General features: G+C 38.3%; 1 protein-coding gene across 2 annotated transcripts in view; it reads left to right on the forward strand.

Annotated features, from left to right (window-relative positions):
• The window catches only part of ctnna1 (catenin (cadherin-associated protein), alpha 1), a 229,827-nt gene that overhangs the window by 26,061 nt on the left and 183,321 nt on the right, over window positions 1–20,445 (forward strand). For both annotated transcript variants that reach the window (XM_051934138.1, XM_051934139.1), the window contains exons 4-6: window positions 5,791–5,957; window positions 6,040–6,159; window positions 9,730–9,999. In XM_051934138.1, coding sequence (XP_051790098.1) covers window positions 5,791–5,957; window positions 6,040–6,159; window positions 9,730–9,999 — 557 coding nt within the window. The remainder of the gene's footprint in view (window positions 1–5,790; window positions 5,958–6,039; window positions 6,160–9,729; window positions 10,000–20,445) is intronic.

The raw sequence follows: 20,445 nt of genomic DNA on the forward strand, positions 1-20,445 counted from the left end.
TAAACCATTTACAGTAATCCCTCCTCCATCGCGGGGGTTGCGTTCCAGAGCCACCCGTGAAATAAGAAAATCTGCGAAGTAAAAACCATATGTTTATATGGTTATTTTTATATTGTCATGCTTGGGTCACAGATTTGCGCAGAAACACAGGAGGTTGTAGAGAGATATTAACGTTATTCAAACACTGCAAACAAACATTTGTCTCTTTTTCAAAAATTTAAACTGTGCTCCATGACAAGACAGATGACAGTTCCGTCTCACAATTAAAAGAATGCAAACATATCTTCCTCTTCAAAGGAGAGCGCGTCAGGAGCAGAGCATGTCAGAGAGATAGAGAAAAGCAAACAAATCAATAGGGCTGTTTGGCTTTTAAGTATGCGAAGCACCGCGGCACAAAGCTGTTGAAGGCAGCAGCTCACACCCCCTCCGTCAGGAGCAGAGAAAGAGAGAGACAGAGAAAAACAAACAACCGAAAATCAATATGTGCCCTTCGTGCTTTTACGTATGCGAAGCACCGTGCAGCATGTCGCTTCACGAAGCAGCTGCACAGAAGGTAGCAATGTGAAGATAATCTTTAAGCATTTTTAGACGAGCGTCCGTATCGTCTAGGTGTGCGAACAGCCCCCCTGCTCAATCCCCCTACGTCAGGATCACAGAAAGTCAGCGCGAGAGAGAGCGAGAGAAAAGTAAGTTGGGTAGCTTCTCCGCTATCTGCCAATAGCGTCCCTTGTATGAAATCAACAGGGCAAACCAACTGAGGAAGCATGTACAAGAAATTAAAAGACCCATTGTCCGCAGAACTCCGCGAACCAGCAAAAAATCTGCGATATATATTTAAATATGCTTACATATAAAATCCGCGATAGAGTGAAGCCGCGAAAGGCGAAGCGCGATACAGCGAGGGATTACTGTAGTGTTTTTAAAAAACCCTTAATATCCCAGAATACTTGCTTTTAAATAAGCTATTCCTAACATTTGTAGTCTGTTCAGCCTCATGATTGTAATTACATTTTCAGATGTTTACTTGCATAATGTGACATGCGAGAGTCAGCATGCTGTAATTAAGTGACTTAACCAGCTAAAAAAAAGTAATCAAATTAAATTTTCTTAATTGACTAGATATCCCTGCCCCTTCTCCTCATTGCATACAGGTAGGCTGACTTTTTTCCCCCCTCTGTGTGGGAGTGTTTCACCTAAAGGTCTTTGAAAAAGGTTATTCATTGTGTAATATTCAGGTTTGAATGCTTTGGTTATGTTGCAAATGTATCCTGCATGATCAAAGAAACAGCAGCGCGTGAATCAGTGTGTTTTTATTTATTTATTTTTTTTATAAATTGCTGACTTTTATACTGTTTGCTATAGATCTAAGTTAGTACTGTTCTGGGTGGTTTTGGAGCAAGATAAGGCTGGTCTCTATAGCAAAAATACTCCAGGTTATGTACAAAAATCTACTCAACATACACACGCTGAGTAACTTAAGCACATCAAGACAACATGGCATTGGCTATATCAACAAAAAATGTACTCAATTTGTGCCATAATAGACACATGTATTACAATAAGTAAAACTTAAATGAAAAGTACAATGAGGCCAGCAACACAAATGATATTGTTACAAAAAAACTAAGAAACCTGCCTTTTCACTAGCAAATCTGTTTCTCTTTTCATTCACTATATTTCACAAAAGGTGTTCACTGTCTAGACAGGTATAAGATGCTGATAGGTAATTGATCACTGCCTTGGCCAAGGTGGTGAAATGGGCTGCATCGCATTTAATACTGAAGGACACGGTTGCTATTCAGCTGAAAGAGAAAAGGTTTAGAAATGTTTACCTATAGAACAATAAAAAAAATTTAGGTTGACCATAATTGTGGCAAAGAAAAACTACCAACTACCGCCATTGATAAAAACTTGAAGTTGAAAGCTGTGTGTGTGTGTGTGTATGTATGTATGTATGTATGTATGTATGTATGTATAATATTTTTATAATATATATTTATTATATAAAATGTAGAGAAAAGCCAAGCAAAATGACACCTTTTATTGGCTAACTAGAAAGATTACAATATGCAAGCTTTCGAGGCAACTCAGGCCCCTTCTTCAGGCGAGATCATCTCGCCTGAAGAAGGGGCCTGAGTTGCTTCGAAAGCTTGCATATTGTAATCTTTCTAGTTAGCCAATAAAAGGTGTCATTTTGCTTGGCTTTTCTCTACATTCATAATGGCTAACACGGTACAACACCCTAGTACTATATATAAAATGTATAATTATATATATACACCTCAGTTTGTGAGTAACTTGGTTTGAGTGTTTTGCAAGACGAGCTAAAATTTGTAATAAATTTTGACTTGATAAACGGGCGAGGTCTTGCAATAAGAGTAGTATGTATACGCTTTGTCTGCTGAGTCATGTGATCACAACGGAGTTGATGGTTCTTTCTCTCGCGCTGTGGGATTGTGGCAATCGTCTCCTGTTCTCAGTCTGAGTCAGCGTGCCTTACTCATATAGTCAACATCCGTATGAACGTATACTGTTTACTACAGCATTGTGCGTGTGTGCTGTGACGTGCAAGTCCCCGTCTTGCACCGCAAAACATGAAGCGGAGTCTCGGTATTTTAGCAACACCAGCTTTATTCAGCTTGAAACAGCAACAGCGCAGTTATTTATTGTAGCGGTATCTGCCACTCTCCTATACATGGACACAGCAGTCAGGCAGGGCCATGGCCAAGTAGTACTGTGCCCTGCGCATTTATAATGTTCTTTGTTCCTTGTATCACTCCTCGATGGCAGGCATTTGTAGCATGTCTGCAATCTTTTAGGATTCACTTTTACGGCGAACTGCTCTTCTGCGTGTCATCCCATTGGGTGATGAATCCCACAAGAGTTTAGAAACTCGGTCACACCAGCCATGATTCTTTTCAAAGGTAAAGTGCAGGTTAATTTGTTTTATGTATTTATGACTGTCTGTGCATGTTTGGTTAAAACGTGCTTGTTCTTCACTCAGTGAAGTGATGGTTAAGCTTCAGCAGGAGTTGGCTCTCATTTTTCATGTATTCTTTCTTTCCCTATCCGCTGTCTGTGAGGAGTTTGTGCTGCTATGCCACCACAGTTTGTGTCGTCATGTGACTGCATGGCTACGTCTGATTGGTGAAATGGAATCTTGTGATGATTATTGCTACGTCTGATTGGTGAAACAGTCCTGCAGTAGATCCACAGGCGACTTCTCTCTGGCACATAATATAATGGGGGGGGAAAAAGTAATGATTCAAGTATTGCCCAATGTAGCGGAGTAAGAGTAGCGTTTCTTCTTCACAGATGTACTCAAGTAAAAAGTATGGTGCAGTAAAACTACTCTTAGAAGTTCAATTTTTAAAAAAAGTTACTTAAGTAAATGTAACTCGTTGCTACCCACCTCTGCTCAAGAGTAATTGTAGGTGTGGGAAGTGCTTCAGCCTTGTCCCAAGTAAGTTGAGTGTGGAAACCATTGTCTTGAATGCACATGGTTCACCAAGTTTGCAACAGACCATGTAACGACTGCTATAAATTGTTCATCCAACAAGAGTTGTCAGTCTACTTACTGTGCAGAAGAAAAACACAACTTCCTTGTGGAGTTCACAGAAATGGTTCAGGACCATTCCTTTGTTGAGCCATCTGATATCCTTGTGTACGAACCAGTCTGTATTTTCTGCTGGCATGTCAGAGGTGATGATGCAGGCTGGAAGTGAGTGGATTAAATCAGTGTTTCCCAACCTCGGTTCTGGGGGCACACTGTGGCTGCAGGTTTTTGTTCTAAACCAGCTTCTGTTTTTAATTGGACTCCTGGGCTAATTAAGTGATGTTATTTCCCAAGTTCTGTGTTTTGGGAACAATATAGAAATTAGAAAACTAAGTTTGGTAAAAGAAAGAAAAATATATAAAAATACTGTACAGAAAAAGGGCAAAATATAATAAAATCGAGAGTTAAGCATTTAAATCTATAGCAAAAGCAGAAATTTATAAATGTCTTGTAAATGTGGAAATCATGCTGCTGTGCTTTTCTGAATGTAGAATAAAAGAAAAATACCAGCTAGTTAAATGAGATCAGTGTTATTTGGTGTTGTCACTGATTAGGAATCTGGTTGGAACAAAACCTGCAGCCACATTGTGCCCCCAGGACTGAAGTTGGGAAACACTGGATTAAGTTTAAGTAACTATAGTGGTGCCCATGGTATGCTTCAGCTAAGCACTGAGCTTTGTACCTACTGATTCGCATGGCAGTGTAAAAATGCCATACAGTAGACTATTGCAGATAGCCTAGCTACATGCCCTTTTCTGTACCGACAATCGCTGGGGCAGTGTTGTTAACCAAAAGGTTAACGTTTTGCAGGTCAAGTTCATGCTCATTAAAAGGTGGAATGGTCTTTTGAAAAAAAATCTACTGTTGGAAGGATATACTACAGGTCTAGCAGGCTGCTTGCCAGTGCTGATCAACACATTTGCAAAACCAAGATGCTGATGAAGTATGAAAGAATTTTAAGGTGGCCCGGGATTTTGAGTTTTTCGTAGGCTTCAGGGATTCTAGTGTTAAGCATGAAGCTCTGCTGGTTGTCTCCCGCTGCTCTTCACTAATGTTGCAAATGGCACTAAAGATCTGGATATCTGCTTTAACTCTCTCCGGCATCTCCTTTTGAAGAGCCAAATCGGTCCATTATAGAACAATCTGATAATCAGCACAGATGTTAAGTCAGATGGGTAGGTCTTTTCTTTCTCCTCCTGGCCTGCAATGTAGTGCTGGAACCAAGTGTCAGAATGAATTCTCTTGCTCTTTACATGGCTCTTGTAGGTGGCTCACTTCCTGAAAGGACCACTTGAAGTTGCAGGCTTGCAGATTTTACAGGCTCATTGCCACTGCTGATGATATACCATCTCGTAGGGTGTCTCATCCTGGGCTAATTCATCTTGTCAATGCCATTACGATGTTGACAATTTTATCCGGTACAATAAATCAGTGTTAAAAGCTTGACTTGTGGTGTTAGCAAGGCCAAAGTAGTATTCTTGAATTTTCACATTCATGGGGGTTACCACCCATAACCCTTGCTAATGTGAAGGGTTTAACTATATCATTATAGCCACACTTTCATTACACAAGCAACACACTGACATAACTCTTGCAGTTATCAGTAAAGTAAACAAGTATTTTTATGGCCCATTCTAACTGGAACTGAATGTTTTTCCATCGGATTTGTTCCCCCCCACAATATGTGAAGGGACTTTTTGAATTACCTATTCAATAACTCATGGCACGAATATACGAAACTGTCAAATTTTGCTGGTATAATTTCATGATTGGCAATCAAGATACTTATTTTCCTATGGGGGTTGATGATGGGCATTGTCATTTTGCATCCATAAGCCATTAAAAATGCAAGTTGCATTTTTTTTCTTTCTAAATCAAGTCTGTCTGGGGTACTCTATCACTGCAGCAAAATGGTTTGCTGATTCGCTCATATAATAGACCTTTAGAAGCCCATTTTTATTTACTAAAAACTAGGCATTCAGGCCATTGGAAAAATTAAAGGGCAGGATATGTGCCACTAGTTGAATAGGCCTGGCTTAAAATATAAATTCACTTTGATTTCTGTGTTTTACCAATTACAGAAATGCATGAATAGTACCTGCATATTGCATTGTTGTATCTAGTGTCTTTGTTTTAGCTGTTTATATAAAGGTGTTGCTGCTGCTAATAAAATAATTGAGTTTTCTTAACACTTTCACAACTTTGCAGATTTTAAAACTTAATTTTTCTTGTAGGTGAATCCATGAAGCTAGCCTCTGGGGAATTTGCTGATGACCCTTGCTCATCAATGAAACGAGGCAACATGGTGCGTGCTGCTCGTGCCCTGTTGTCTGCAGTAACTCACCTTCTTGTATTGGCAGATATGGCTGATGTTTATAAACTTCTTGTTCAGCTAAAACTGGTTAGTGACTTTTTCCATCTGAAATTAGTGACTGACTTATTGGTTGTGCCAGGTACTTGATCAGTTGTATTTTGTTTCATAGGTTGAAGATAGCCTTGTGAAAGTGCGTAATGCAGGAACAGAGCAGGAGCTGGGAATACAGTACAAGGCCCTGAAGCCTGAGTTAGAGAAATTGAACTTAATGGCAGCAAAGAGGCAGCAGGTGGGATATTTAAGTTTTTGGTGTACTTTATTTAGGGTGTTGCAAATTGCCACCTGAAAAATGAATTAGAAAATTGTACATTAAATTGGCTTATACATTAAGTGTAATACCTGTTACTATGATTTAATTTTATGTTCTTGTAGGCAGTTTTAAATATTTTATAACAGGTGTTTTGTGCCCCCAAAAATTTGTTTGTAAAATGTAAATTCCATTCGGTGATTATCTTTGAAGTGCTAAAATATATTGCCTACATTCAACTTTTTAGAAACAAATGTTAAAGCAAATTTAACTTAAGTTAGCGGGTATTTAATATTTTGTGTAATGTCTGCCATGAGATTAATGCTGTCATTTTGGTATTAAATATAGTTAACAGTAGCTGATTTCTAAAGTAAATTGTCATGCTGATTCATTATTTTAATTTCTGCAAACGTGGCAGTCCTTTTGCATATGTAGCACTTTCCTCCCATGGGAATTAACAGTACTTCAAACCTGGGTTTCTATGATCAATTCACCATTGTGTTAATTTATAGGTAAATATTTATGTAATTGGTCTATTGAATGAACACATGGCCGTAGTTCCGTAACTGGCGCTCCCTCACAAAGCAGGTACTGTGCCTCATTCGGGACTCCATGAGCAACTGCTCATTCAACACAAAGTCAAACCAATGGTACCCAAGGATTTTCTGGATTGACACAGTACCAAAGGAGTCCAGTCTTCATCTCAGGTCACTGGATAGCGTCCATGTCTTGCAAACCATATAGCAAGACAGGAAGCACCAGGACTCTAAAGATTTGGACCTTCGTCCTTTTGCATAGGTATCAGGAGTGCCACACACCCATTTCCAGCGACCTCATGACCCTCCCATGCTCTTCCAATCCGTCTGCTGACTTCATAGGAAGAGTCACCAGAGACATGAATGTCACTGCCAAGGTAAGTAAACCTCTCGACAAGGTCGACACTCAGTCCGCAGACACACACTGCTGATGGCTGTGCCCAAGAGGTCATTAAAGGCCTGGATCTTGGTTTTTATCCAGGACACTTGGACTCCTCGCTCAATCTCTCGAACACCCCGATCAGAGCCTCCATTGACTCCGCGAAGATCACAGCATCATCAATAAACTTGAGATCCCCGAGTCTTTCTTCACCAGCAGATTCCCCACAGCCACTTGACCGCACAACCTTGCCCAACACCCAGTCCATACAAGCATTGAACAGAGTAGGAGCAAGAACAAACCCCTGACAAACCCCAGAACCAACTGGGGAAAAATGCAGAGTTTCTGCCTCCACTCTGCACAGCACTCGCAGTACCAGTGTATAGGCTGGCCATGATCTCCAGCAACCTCAAGGGGATCCCACATACCCTCAGGATGTCCCGCAGGGCAGCTTGATCAACTGAGTCGGAACGCTTTACGGAAATCAACAAAGGCTGCAAAGAAACTCTGCTGATGTTTGCGCTCCAAGAGAACCCTCAGTGCCAGGATGTGGTCGATGGTAGACTACTTGGGTGTAAAACCAGACTGTTCTGGTTGCTGGTAGGTTAGCAAGTGATCATGGATCCTATTGAGAATGACCTTAGCAAGTCCCGTTTTCCAGTCAGTTGGGATGCCAGTCTCCCAAATGGAAATGGAGATTGCTTGCAATGCCAGGGGGGACAGCCTTACCACCAGCCTGGAGAAGTTCACCTGGGATACCACAGATCCCTGCAGCCTTTCCTCCCCTCAGCTGGTTCACCACCTGTACAATCTCGGCGAGACTGGGTGGTTCACAGCTAACAGTTAATTGCTGTGAACAGCTTTGTCAACCTCATACATAGTCATATGAAAAAGTTTGGGAACCCCTCTTAATTCTTTGAAAGCTCGGCTAATGATAAAAAAAAAACAAAGTAGCAACTTCCTTTTAATATGACATGCCTTATGCAAACTGTAGTATTTCAGCAGTGACATTAAGTTTATTGGATTAGCAGAAAATATGCAATATGCATCATAACAAAATTAGACCGGTGCATAAATTTGGGCACCCCAACAGATCGAACATCAATACTTAGTTGAGCCTCCTTTTGCAAATTAAACGGCATGTATACGCCTCCTATAGCCTTTGAGTGTGTGGATTCTGGATGGAGGTATTTTTGACCATTCTTCCATATAAAATCTCTCCAGTTAAATTTGATGGCTGCCGAGCATGGACAGTCTGCTTTATATCATCCCGTAGATTTTCCATAATATTAGAGTCCGGGGACTGTGACTGTCATTCCAGAACATTGTACTTCTCCCTCTGCATGAATGCCTTTGTAGATTTCGAACTGTGTTTTGGGTCATTGTCTTGTTGGAATATCCAACCCCTGCGTAACTTCAACGTTGTGACTGATGCTTGAAGAATTTGTTGATATTGGGTTGAATTCATCCGACCCTTGACTTTAACAAGGGCCCCAGTCCCTGAACTAGCCACACAGCCCCACAGCATGATGGAACCTCCACCAAATTTGACAGTAGGTAGCAAGTGTTTTTCTTGGAATGTGGTGGTGTTCTTCCATCATGCAAAGCGCTTTTTGTTATGACCAAATAACTCCACTTGTCTCATTAGTCCAAAGCACTTTGTTCCAAAATGAATCTGGCTTGTCTAAATGAGCATTTGCATACAAGAAGCAACTGTTTGTGGCATGAGTGCAGAAAGGACTTTTCTCATCACCCTGCCATACAGATGTTCTTTGTGCAAATTGCGCTGAATTGTAGAACAATGTACAGATACACCATCTGCAGCAAGATGTTCTTGCAGGTCTTTGGAGGTGATCTGTGGGTTGTCTGTAACCATTCTCACAATCCTGTGCATATGCCACTCCTGAATTTTTCTTGGCCTGCCAGACCTGGGTTTAACAGCAACTGTGCCCTGCCAGACCTGGGTTTAACAGCAACTGTGCCTGTGGCCTTCCATTTCCTGATTACATTCCTTACAGTTGAAACTGACAGTTTAAACCTCCGAGCTTTTTGTAGCCTTCCCCTAAACCATGATACTGAACAATCTTTGTTTTCAGATCTTTTGAGAGCTGCTTTGAGGATCCCATGCTGCCACTCTTCAGAGGAGAGTCAAAGAGATGCACAACTTGCAATTGACCACCTTAAATACCTTTTCTCATTTTTGAGCACACCTGTCTATGAAGTTCAAGGCTTAATGAGCTAATCCAACCAATTTGGTGTTGCAAGTAATCAGTATTGAGCAGTTACATGCATTGAAATCAGCAAAATTACAAGGGTACCCAAATTTTTTGCACAGCCAGTTTTTCACATTGGATTTAATTTCATATAACTAAATACTGCTTCACAAAAAATCTTTGTTCAGAAAACACCCCAGTACTCGGGTGTTCCTAGGAAATGAAAGACATACCACTGTTATCTTTTTTTGTTGAAAGTGGAGAAAATTATTATGCAGGCTGAGAGGGGTTCCCAAATTTTTTCATATGACTGTATAATCAGACTTCTCGCTTCTAATATTTTGATATAAACTTTAAGCTCTATCTGTATCTGAAATCTGAGCTTTTTCTTAGTAGGTTTAATATTTTTTTGTTTTATTTTAAGGAGCTTAAAGATGTCCACCAAAAAGATCAGATGGCTGCAGCACGTGGAGTGTTGCAGAGGAACATCCCTATGCTCTATACTGCTTCACAGGCCTGCCTTCAACACCCTGATGTGGCTGCTTATAAGGCAAATCGAGACCTAATTTACAAACAGCTCCAAACTGCTGTGTCTGGTATCTCAAGTGCTGCTCAGGCCACTGCCTCTGAAGATGTTACTTTTTCACAGTCTGCAGGAGGAGGTGAACTGGCCCATGCCCTCAACAACTTTGATGTGAGTGCACTTTGGCTGTATATATTAAAAATGTAGCATTTTGACAGGAGATTTTATATATATATATATATATATATATATATATATATATATATATATATATATATATATATATATATATATATATATATATATATATATATATATATATATATATAATATATATATTTTTTTTTTTTTTTTTTTTTACAAAAAAAAGCTTCAGTGTTACTGTTATATCCTGGCAAAGAGCTTCAGGATAAGTGCTCAGTTTTGTTCCCCAAGGGCAAATCAGAATTTTTCTTTTTTTTTTTCTTTTCCTCTTGCGTTGTGAGGAACTGTGCATATTGAAGAGGGACTTGGGTATGTGTTGTTTTTCATACTGTTACAGATATGAAAAAAATTTGGACCAAGTGTTGACAGAATGCACCATATCATGAAAAAATTTGTATAGGCACTTGTTCTATCTGGCAGAAGTTGAACTAGATAAGTTCTAGTCATGTAATCTGACATTATCAAATCCGTGAGATCAGGAATTGCAGATACATTTGACATGCTTTCTCTGAGTGTCATGTAGTGTGCTTTTGGCCTTCGCGCCAGATAAGTGGTATTGATTTCATGTTTTATATAACTCCATTTAAAAAAAAAAAAAAAAAAAAAAAGCAAAAGCCCTTTTGTCTCCTAACTGGAATAAATATTAACCACCTTTTGTCTAGTATGAAACACTTTTACTAGAACAGTTGGACCTGCCATGGAGCCTGAAAATCTGTTTACTATTTTGTAACACCGCGTTATGTTTGCAAAACAATAGCATCTGCCAGCATTTGAAGTGTCTTACAAATCTAATTCTTCTACCTTGCAAAAGTGTCATTTAGGAGATGTAGCTTTGTACCTAACGCAAGTTACTGTTACCTTGCAAAGATGGGCCTAATCAGGATAAGTTGGCTTGCATCCTAGGTGGAGTTGGTGGTGTTGTGAAATGGAGTATAATTAGCAATCATCATCAATGTACTGAAACATTGGATATCATCTGTTTTGATGATTTTGTATAATACTAGACTTGCTTTCTACTGTTACTTATTGTTGACTTTATATGTAAAATGTGATCTGCTCCTGTTTGTGTGACCTTTTTACATGTGGATGTTTCATGTTGTGGAACACCTCCCCAACCTGTTCAGTGCTGAGTATACACATGCCTAGTTGAATAACATCTAGTTATGTAGAAGCTGCAGTTTTCAGTATTTTTCAGAGTGGGTGTGTGTATATATAGGAATTTTTATTTTTGGCTCAGTTTGAATTTCTATGAAGAATCCAGTAGATGGAGCACTTGATACATGTTTGAAAAATGCACTGCTAGTTCTGTTGGCCTGTTTACAAAGGAAAGTGCTTTTTTTTTTTTTTTTTTTTTTTTTTTCCTCTTTCAAAAATTGTGGTTGCCTTTTTTTTGTTTGAATATCTTTTCATATATAATTGCACTGTTTTATATGAATTTGTGTATGTACTATAAATGTCAAATGTGCTTTTTTTCATTAATGCTTCCTTGTTGTCTCCTTTAGTTGATGACCAGAATAATGCAGATTTACAGCTTCAGTTAATATCCAGCATATTCAAGAATTCTTTTTTCCAAATGAATTAAGTAATGTTTAACTTTTAAAATGTTTTCCTAGGTGGAAATCAAGTTTACCTTTAAAAAAAAAAAAAAAAAAAATCATTAGCATAGATAACTTAAACGGTTTTATTATTTTCTGTTAGTAGATCCTTTTCACATTTAACAGACACTGTCTATTTTACATCATAGATGTGAGTGCCTTCAAAGAATACAGATGTGAGTTGCTGTTCACATGTTGGCAGTCTATTATGATGGAGGAACCAATTGATGAGTCATGTTTTAGTTTCCTTGACAACAAGATCTAGCCTATAATACTCTGCCAAAGGCTTAGAATAGCTGCTGATATTTTGGATTTGCAATGATTATATACACTGAGGTCTTGGGCTTTCTGAATTGTTTGGAAACTTCTATCAGAAAATGGGGAGGGGTTTGTATGCTTGAGGTCAAATCTACAGGATTTTGTTTTCCTGCAACCAAACACTTACAGCCCTGTGTGTGTGTGTGTGTATATCGCAGCACCCAATTTTATGTAATTTGCTGAAAGTCTTTTCCTCCTCACTGTTTTTTCCCCATATTTTAAATTGTGCCTTACATGTTACCTTTGGCTCCCACCTTGGTTATTTAAGGAATATCATACAAATTTCTTAAAAAATATGCAAACACATGCCTCTAAAATTAGTAAGATCTTTTGTTGTGGACTGCTTTTTTTAACTGTTTGAGACAAAAATTGGACTAAAGTGGTCTTTGTGGTGTTTATTTGAGCCTTCATTGCTCAGAGCTTCAAATACAGCTGCTCTTTGCAGATGCTTGGGAGTAGAGCCCATATAGATAAACTATTGTCTGACATGCTCTGTGTGCGATTGTACATCCAAGAGATGTGAGGAGCGAAAAATTGGGGTTGGGATTGTATTAACAATTTTGAATCCCATATGCATTTTTGCATTGGTTTTACCTCACCCCAAACTTTATATTTATGTCCTTGTGAATTTGTTTTTCTTATTGCAAATGTCCTTTCTAATGTACAAAGCTTAGAAAGTGGTCTCTGTTACTGTGCTCTTAGTGGGTCCATGATGATTACATGCTGCAGATAGTGGACATGACCTTTTTACCAAGTCTCAATGTGCTTTCATAAAGTGTTTCATAAATTGATGAAGTACTAACACTAGAATTCCTGAAGCCTATGAAAAAAGACGTAATTCTGGGCCACCTTAAATTCCTTCACACCTCTCCATTAGCATCTTTTGTTTTGCAAATGTGTTGATCAGCGCAAGCAACCTGCAATCCTACCTCCCTCACTACCACAGCTTAAGTTGGACAAAATGTTCTCCCAGCTCATTGAGGTGCCTGGAGTTGTATATAGTAAACAATGTATCGTTATTTGGAACATATGCATTTCAGGTGTATTCCGTGTCTACAATGATCTGGGTAAATGTAGGATTACAAGAAATGAGAGGTAAGAAATGTTGAGCACCTAGCTAAAGCAAACGGTTTTCCTGTTAAAGTACTAATGACATTTTGACAGGAATTGGATAATGTGTGAAAACAAAAGTCCAAATATCATTTAAACACTTTCACAAAAGGTACAAGTATAACAAAAAGTGTGCTTTTATTCAAGAATATAATCGAAGAAAAAGAAATCGGGTTAGGGTGACAAGGCTGCTTGGCTGGTGCAGAGGTAAGAACTGCGGACTCATAATCAAGAGGTTGCAGGTTCGATTCTGGGTCCTTCCTGGATTTACCATTTTGAGTAGTGAGCCGCTGCTGTTACTATTATAGAATAAAAAAACATACATTTGATTTGAGTCTGTAACAGCCAGTGTAAATTTTGTTTTTTAAATTCAGTTCTATTCTGTCACGTTCACTCCCCCCCACCTCCCCCTGTTTTCAAATAAAGACCTGGTATAGCAGAGGTGAACTCAAATGCCTAGCATTTTCTGTTATCCTAGACATGGAACACACATGAAATGCATGTGTTTCAAATAACAATGTATAATTTACCCTATACAACTCCAGGTACCTCACACCCAGATAAAAACTTGAGCTGGGAGAAATTTTTGTCTGACTTGAGCTGTAGTAGTGGGGGGATGAGATAGCAGGCTTCTTGCTGCCAGTGCTGATTGATACATTTGCAAAACAAAAGATGCAGTATAGTTTTCAACATGCAAGCTTTATTTAATTTGCATTATCAAGACAGAGACAGCAGGGAATTTTAGTTGGGCTCTTAACATATTGTCCCTGAATTCTTCAGAATCTATGCAGAGCAATGGTCAGGATTTCCTTTGCTTAACTGTAGTATTGGAAAGGAACATACTTTAAATTTGAATCCTGATAAGAATGCTGAAAATCGCTGTGGTATATCGGCAGAAATGAGAAATTTTGGTATTTTTACTACCTCACAAAGCCACATTTGTTACTTGCCACAAAGCTGAGCCATGTTGCAGTGGTGTGCTGTGGAGTGCGTGTTCATTACCTTCTTATGGTAGTACAACTCTGGAGATGGGGGGGGGGGGGGGGGGGGGTAAAGAATGTGCTGCCCATTCAATTATGATTCAGTTTATAACAGTCTCAAAAAACATCTTGGATTGTAATATTCAGGTTAAATTTTGCCTTGCTACACTTTCATTTAAAAACAACGGTAGAAATTTCTGCAAATCTGGGAGAGATTATATGTAGAATGCTATAAATAAGCTCATACAGTATATGTAGTTACATAGCCTAAAATTTCACAGGCGATGTGAGCAAGTACATGACTAGGCTTTTTTTTTTTTTTTTTTTTTTTTTTTAAATTATTGCTAATATCAATACTATAGCTTATGTATGTTCTACAATTTACATAAATTGGTAAATACCAGTATTTAGGATGTTTTAATTTACACACACTTTAAATCTGGCTTCCTGTCTTATCAAAATGGATAAGATGAAATACAAGTGTTCCCAAGATGATGATTGGCAGGTCTGTAAATATTCATATGAGCTTGGAATGCAGGTTCAAAATCAAATGCTGTATCTAGGATTTGCAAGCAGATGCAAAAGTGTTACTTCAGTCGTTTTCGGAATTAAAAGCTCTGGGATTAGATTTATTTATTACCACCAAACAACATTACCCCCAACTGACCACAAACCAAAAGTGACTAAAGTGCATTCTGCAAGATTAATCCAAAAGAGCTGCAGTCCACAGCTAGATCGAAAAAGAAAATGCAGCAAAAAACATATTCTTATCACTATCCACAAGAACCCTCTCTCCCACAGGCCTGGTGAGTGAAAGCCATTGCCTGATGTTCAAACCAGATCCTCAATTTCTCCTCATTGCCAAGAGTTCAAGAAGAGTTGGATTACAGAATGAAGATCTCCAAGAATCAATAAAGAACAGTAGGTATTTCCATTTAGAGGCCAGTGCAAGTTTGACCGCAGTTGTACCCAGAGTGAAGGATCCTCTGCTGGAGTGGACGGGTGGGAGTGTGTGGGAAGGTTAAAGAGAAGAAAAAGGTGAGACCTGAACAGAGAGTTTGAAATAGCAAGCCAATAAAAAGCAACAGTTGTACAGTTCCAAAACATGTGGAGAAAGGTTCTGGAGACATTTTAAGAAGCAGAAGTGGCAAACAGGGCAGGTTTGATAAACCCACAGCAAACCAATTAGTTGTGCTGTGGTACAAGTGATGGACAAGTTAAATTGAATATTCTGATAATTGGGTTTCCTGGAAGACAGTGATATTCTTGAATATGCTATTCCATGATAAGATAATGGAGGATGGAAGTTCATGCTGTCACACAGAGTGGAAGGATAAGGTCTTATTGGAGGCTTGGCACAGTTCTGCAAATGAAGTGACATTTGGCTTTCATTAGGAGATGAAGAAAGCACAACTACAAAAAGTGGATGAGAAGGAAAGAAAGCAATACACTACGTCTTAAGGGCTGAATTCGGCAGAAGATAAAAAGGAATTGAGAACCTGGATCTTGGGTATTATAGGGGAGATTTGGACATTTGAGGCACCAAGATAAACCAATGTGAAAAAAGAAAATGGTTGCCCACCACAATCTAGGTGCTTTTCTGCTTAGTGCTAGGACTTTAAAGCATATGGAATAAATGGATCAAATTCAGACTGGAGTGGTTTTAGCTTTAAGAGAATGAAGGAAAGATTATGTAGGGGCCAAGAGGAAGATTGGCAAGATCATCAAGCCTGTTCCAGACTTCTGGTTAGGAAAGAGTAATATGGGGTCTTAAAAATTTTGAAAATTATTGGAGTGAAGTTAAAACCCCTGATACAAAGAGAGAGGGGTACATTGAGCGAGCGATATTCATTTTAACAGTGGAAAATGAAGAGCAAAAAGATGGGACATTTTTGATTTATTTTACACTTGTACTTGTGAATTTGAAACTGTTAATGTCTGAATTAGTAAGAATCACTGTCTGAAGATGAGTGTAGGGTTTTAGTCATTAATAAAGTTGGCACCAAATAAGATTTGTTCCAGGATCTGGTGAAGCAAAGCCCAGTTCAACTGTCATCTTTGTGTCTAGAGAGGCAGCTGCTAAGGTAGGGTTTACATCAACTGAATATGGAAGATGATTGATATTGTCGGCTGCATAACATGCACAAATATAACCAGTTTTGAAATGGTTGTAGCTGCATCTTTTCCAAGTTCCCAAAATGAAGCGGCTATTGAGTTGGCAAGTTATGATCCAGCATGAATCAAACCTGTGACTGTCCAACACAGTCCAATGGTTTGTTTTAAATATGTTAAATGAAAATTAAGTTATTATGCAATCAGAATAAACGGCAAAGAGGTTTCTTCACTGTTTTATTTCAATCTTAGCTTGCTCATGTTGAATTTCAGTTGCTTTCTATACTCAAGTTTTGTTATTTCTCTATGATGAAATTAAATGGGCTTCACTTCAGTATACTCAGGTTCAATACTGTTCAAAATTATTTGCCCTCCATGACATACCATGTCCAAGGAAGATCATAGACTGAACTAGTCTAGTCAGGGAAAAAAAAATCATTTTATAGTTTTCCTTGTAGGGGTTATAATAGAACCTTCCATTGACCATGCACCAATATATAGGTAAACATTTTAACATAACTAGGAAAATTTACTTTTATCAATTTTAATATAAAAACTGACTTAACAAAGGGCCCTTAGAATGGGTATATTAATTTGTGTAACAGATGATAAATGCAGCACAGAGTTTTAGCCAACAACTTGGTGTCCAAGTTGATTAGCAAAATTGGATGATCGGCACAGATCGTTTAAAGGGTCTTTGTCTGGTTTTGGCAGGACTGTAATCAGTGTGGTATTAAGTTCATCTGAGATAAGAATGCACACTTTAACCTCTGAAGAAATTGGCCAGATAATTGATTATTAGAAAGTAAGGGGGAAAAAAAGCCTAAGTACTGATTCAATAAGGGCCTGGTGATTTCTGTTTGCTAGTGGTGTCTAGTGCTTTAAGTTCAGGGGGTTGTAATGCAGAATCCTCACACACTCAAAATTGTCAGGAGAAAAGGGATTTGAATTCTTTGCAAGCAATTGAGTAAAAATTACGAAAAGAATTGGCAAGGTTTGTTAGTAGAAAGCCTAGATTTATTTAAGTGGTTTACATTTCTTTAAGTTCTAATAATCTACTGGGTTTAGCACCAGACACCTAGCTAGCCCTCAATCGTTGAATTATAAATTGAGCCATTTGTAGGAGCAGTGAATTTTAAATCTTGCTGTAGTAAGAAATAATAATTTAATTCTGAAGATCAACTTTTGAGGGGTTGTACTTCGTAAAGATAGTTGTGCTTGTAAGTTTGTGAACCCTTTAGAATTTTCTATATTTCTGCATAAATATGACCTAAAACATCATCGGATTATTACTCAAGTCCTAAAAGTAGATAAAGAGAAACCAGTTAAACAAATGAGACAAAAATATTATACTTAGTCATTTATTTATTAAGGAAAATGATTGAATATTACATATTTGTGAGTGGCAAAAGTATGTAAACCTTTGCTTTCAGTATCTGGTGTGACCCCCCTTTGCAGCAAGAACTGCAACTAAATGTTTCCGGTAACTGTTGATCAGTCCTGCACACCGGCTTGGAGGAATTTTAGCTCATTCCTCTGTACAGAACAGCTTCAACTCTGGGATGATGGTGGGTTTCCTCACATTAACTGCTCTCTTCAGGTCCTTCCACAACATTTCGATTGGATTAAGGTCAGGACTTTGAGTTGGCCGTTCTAAAACATTAACTTTATTCTTCTTTAACCATTCTTTGGTAGACCGACTTGTGTGCTTAGGGTCATTGTCTTGCTGCATCACCCACCTTCTGTTGAGATTCAGTTCATGGACAGATGTCCTGACATTTTCCTTTTAGGATTCTCTGATTAAAATTCAGAATTCATTGTTCCATCAATGAAGGCAAGCCATCCTGGCCCAGATACAGCAAAACAGGCCTAAACCATGATACTATCATCACCATGTTTCACAGATGGGATAAGGTTCTTATGCTGGAATGCAGTGTTTTCCTTTCTCCAAACATTACGCTTTTCATTTAAACCAAAAAGTTCTATTTTGGTTTCCTCTGTCCATAAAACATTTTTCCAGTAGCCTTCTGGTTTGTCCACGTGATCTTTAGCAAACTGCAGATGAGCAGCAATGTGTTTTTTGGAGAGCAGTGGCTTTCTCCTTGCAACCCTGCCATGCACACCATTGTTGTTCAGTGTTCTCCAGATGGTGGACTCATGAACATTAGCCAATGTGAGAGAGGCCTTCAGTTGCTTAGAAGTTACCCTGGGGTCCTTTGTGACCTCGCCGACTATTACACGCCTTGCTCTTGGAGTGATCTTTGTTGGTCGACCACTCCTGGGGAGGGTAACAATGGTCTTGAATTTCCTCCATTTGTACACAATCTGTCTGACTGTGGATTGATGGAGTCCAAACTCTTTAGAGATGGTTTTGTAACCTTTTCCAGCCTGATGAGCATCAACAACTCTTTTTCTGAGGTCCTCAGAAATCTCACACTTCCACAAACGTGTGTTGTGAAGAGCAGACTTTGATAGATCCCTGTTCTTTTAAATGACACAGGGTGCCCACTCACACTTGATTGTCATCCCATTGATTGAAAACACCTGACTCGAATTTCACCTTCAAACTGCTAATCCTAGAGGTTCACATACTTTTTCCACTCACAAATATGTAATATTCGATCATTTTCCTCAATAAACGACAAAGTATGATATTTTTGTCACATTTGTTTAACTGGTTTTTCTTTATCTACCTTTAGGACTTGAATGAAAAATCTGATGATGTTTTAGGTCATATTTATGCAGAAATATAGAAAAGGGTTCACAAACTTTTAAGCACAACTGTAAGTGTGCTTCAAGTTGGCTGTAGTCCTACATTTTTGTGCTTCAAAGGTGGTGTTAAATATAGTGAAATCGCATAATGGCTCATTTCAAAGCTAAACTTAAATCCTGGGACATCTACTGTACCAGCAATTAATGTTTTTTTTTTTGTTTTTTTTTTTTAAATGAATTGCAATTTTATTAGAAAAGTCAGCATTCTGGAGTAAAGCAGAGTTGGAGCACCAGCGAGGAGCATGTGGATGAAGCTAAGGGAGAACCAGAATGGATAGGTTATATTTGGTCACTGTGAACTTTAGAGGTATAACTGGCATTCAGAATGAAAATATATGGTTTTGAGATAAGTAAAAAGAATATCTTTTAAAGGAATAAACAAAGCTGAAGGTGGTGGCAATTTTACATAGTGCCTGTGTGGAATAGGGTAAGTGGACACAAAGGAGCGTAGCATTCTTCTAAAAGACAATTCATAGTTTTTTTTTGTTTTTTTTTTTCAACACCTAGGATTATTTCATTCTTTTAAAGTGAAGAATTTGACTAGTCAGATACCCAAAAAGTTTAAGTGAAGGGGTCCATAAATTCTGCATAAAGCTATTTTATTTTTAACCACAGATCACTGCAAGAAGATAGCAAAATTTGCCCAAGGAAGCAATAATGCATTTATTTATATAGGTAATTTCCAATGCTTAATGTGCTTCATATATTCAAATTAGTACGAAAGTGATAAATGCACAGAAAAAGATGGATACACATTCATATCTAACATTAAAAACTGAAGTAAAGTTCTATTTTCGAATAAGAGACAACCGATTGTGGAAAAAATTACAAACTACTAGAAAGTGACCATGAGCAAGTAACATAATTGTGCAACTTAATACAACCCTTAATTCCAAAAAAGTTGGGACGCAGTGTAAAATGTAAATAAAAACAATGCAATGTTTTGCAAATCTCATAAACCCATATTTTGTTCACAACAGAACATATCAAATGTTGAAAGTAAGACTTTTACTATATTTTAGGTCATTTTGAATTTGGTGGCAGCAAGACATCTTAAAGTTTGAACAGGGGCAGCATAAGGCTGCAAAAGTGGTTGTAAAAAAACAGCTGGGAGTATGTCTTGCAGCCATTTAGGTTAATTTTCAATATTTGTTGCTCGTGATCTTATTTCAGGCCCTCGGGTGGCACTGCATTAAAAATAGCCATGATTCTGTCATGGAAATCACTGCATGGGCTAAGGTACATTTTCAGAAATCATTGTGAATACAGTTCATCATGCTATTCACAAACACTGGTTAAAGCTCCATTGTGCAAAGAAGAAGCCATATGTGAACATGATCTAGAAATGCCATCTTCTCTGGGCCAAAGCTTATTTAAAATTGACTGAGGCAAAGTGGAAAACTGTTCTGTGGTCAGACTAATTGAAATTCTTTTTGAAAACGTGGACAATGCATTCTCTGGACTAAAGAGGAGAGGCACCATCTGGCTTGTTATGAGCACTTGGTTATAAAGCTTGCATCTCTGAT

The sequence above is a fragment of the Erpetoichthys calabaricus genome, chromosome 11 (genome assembly GCF_900747795.2).
Source record: "Erpetoichthys calabaricus chromosome 11, fErpCal1.3, whole genome shotgun sequence".
Taxonomy (NCBI): domain Eukaryota; kingdom Metazoa; phylum Chordata; class Cladistia; order Polypteriformes; family Polypteridae; genus Erpetoichthys; species Erpetoichthys calabaricus.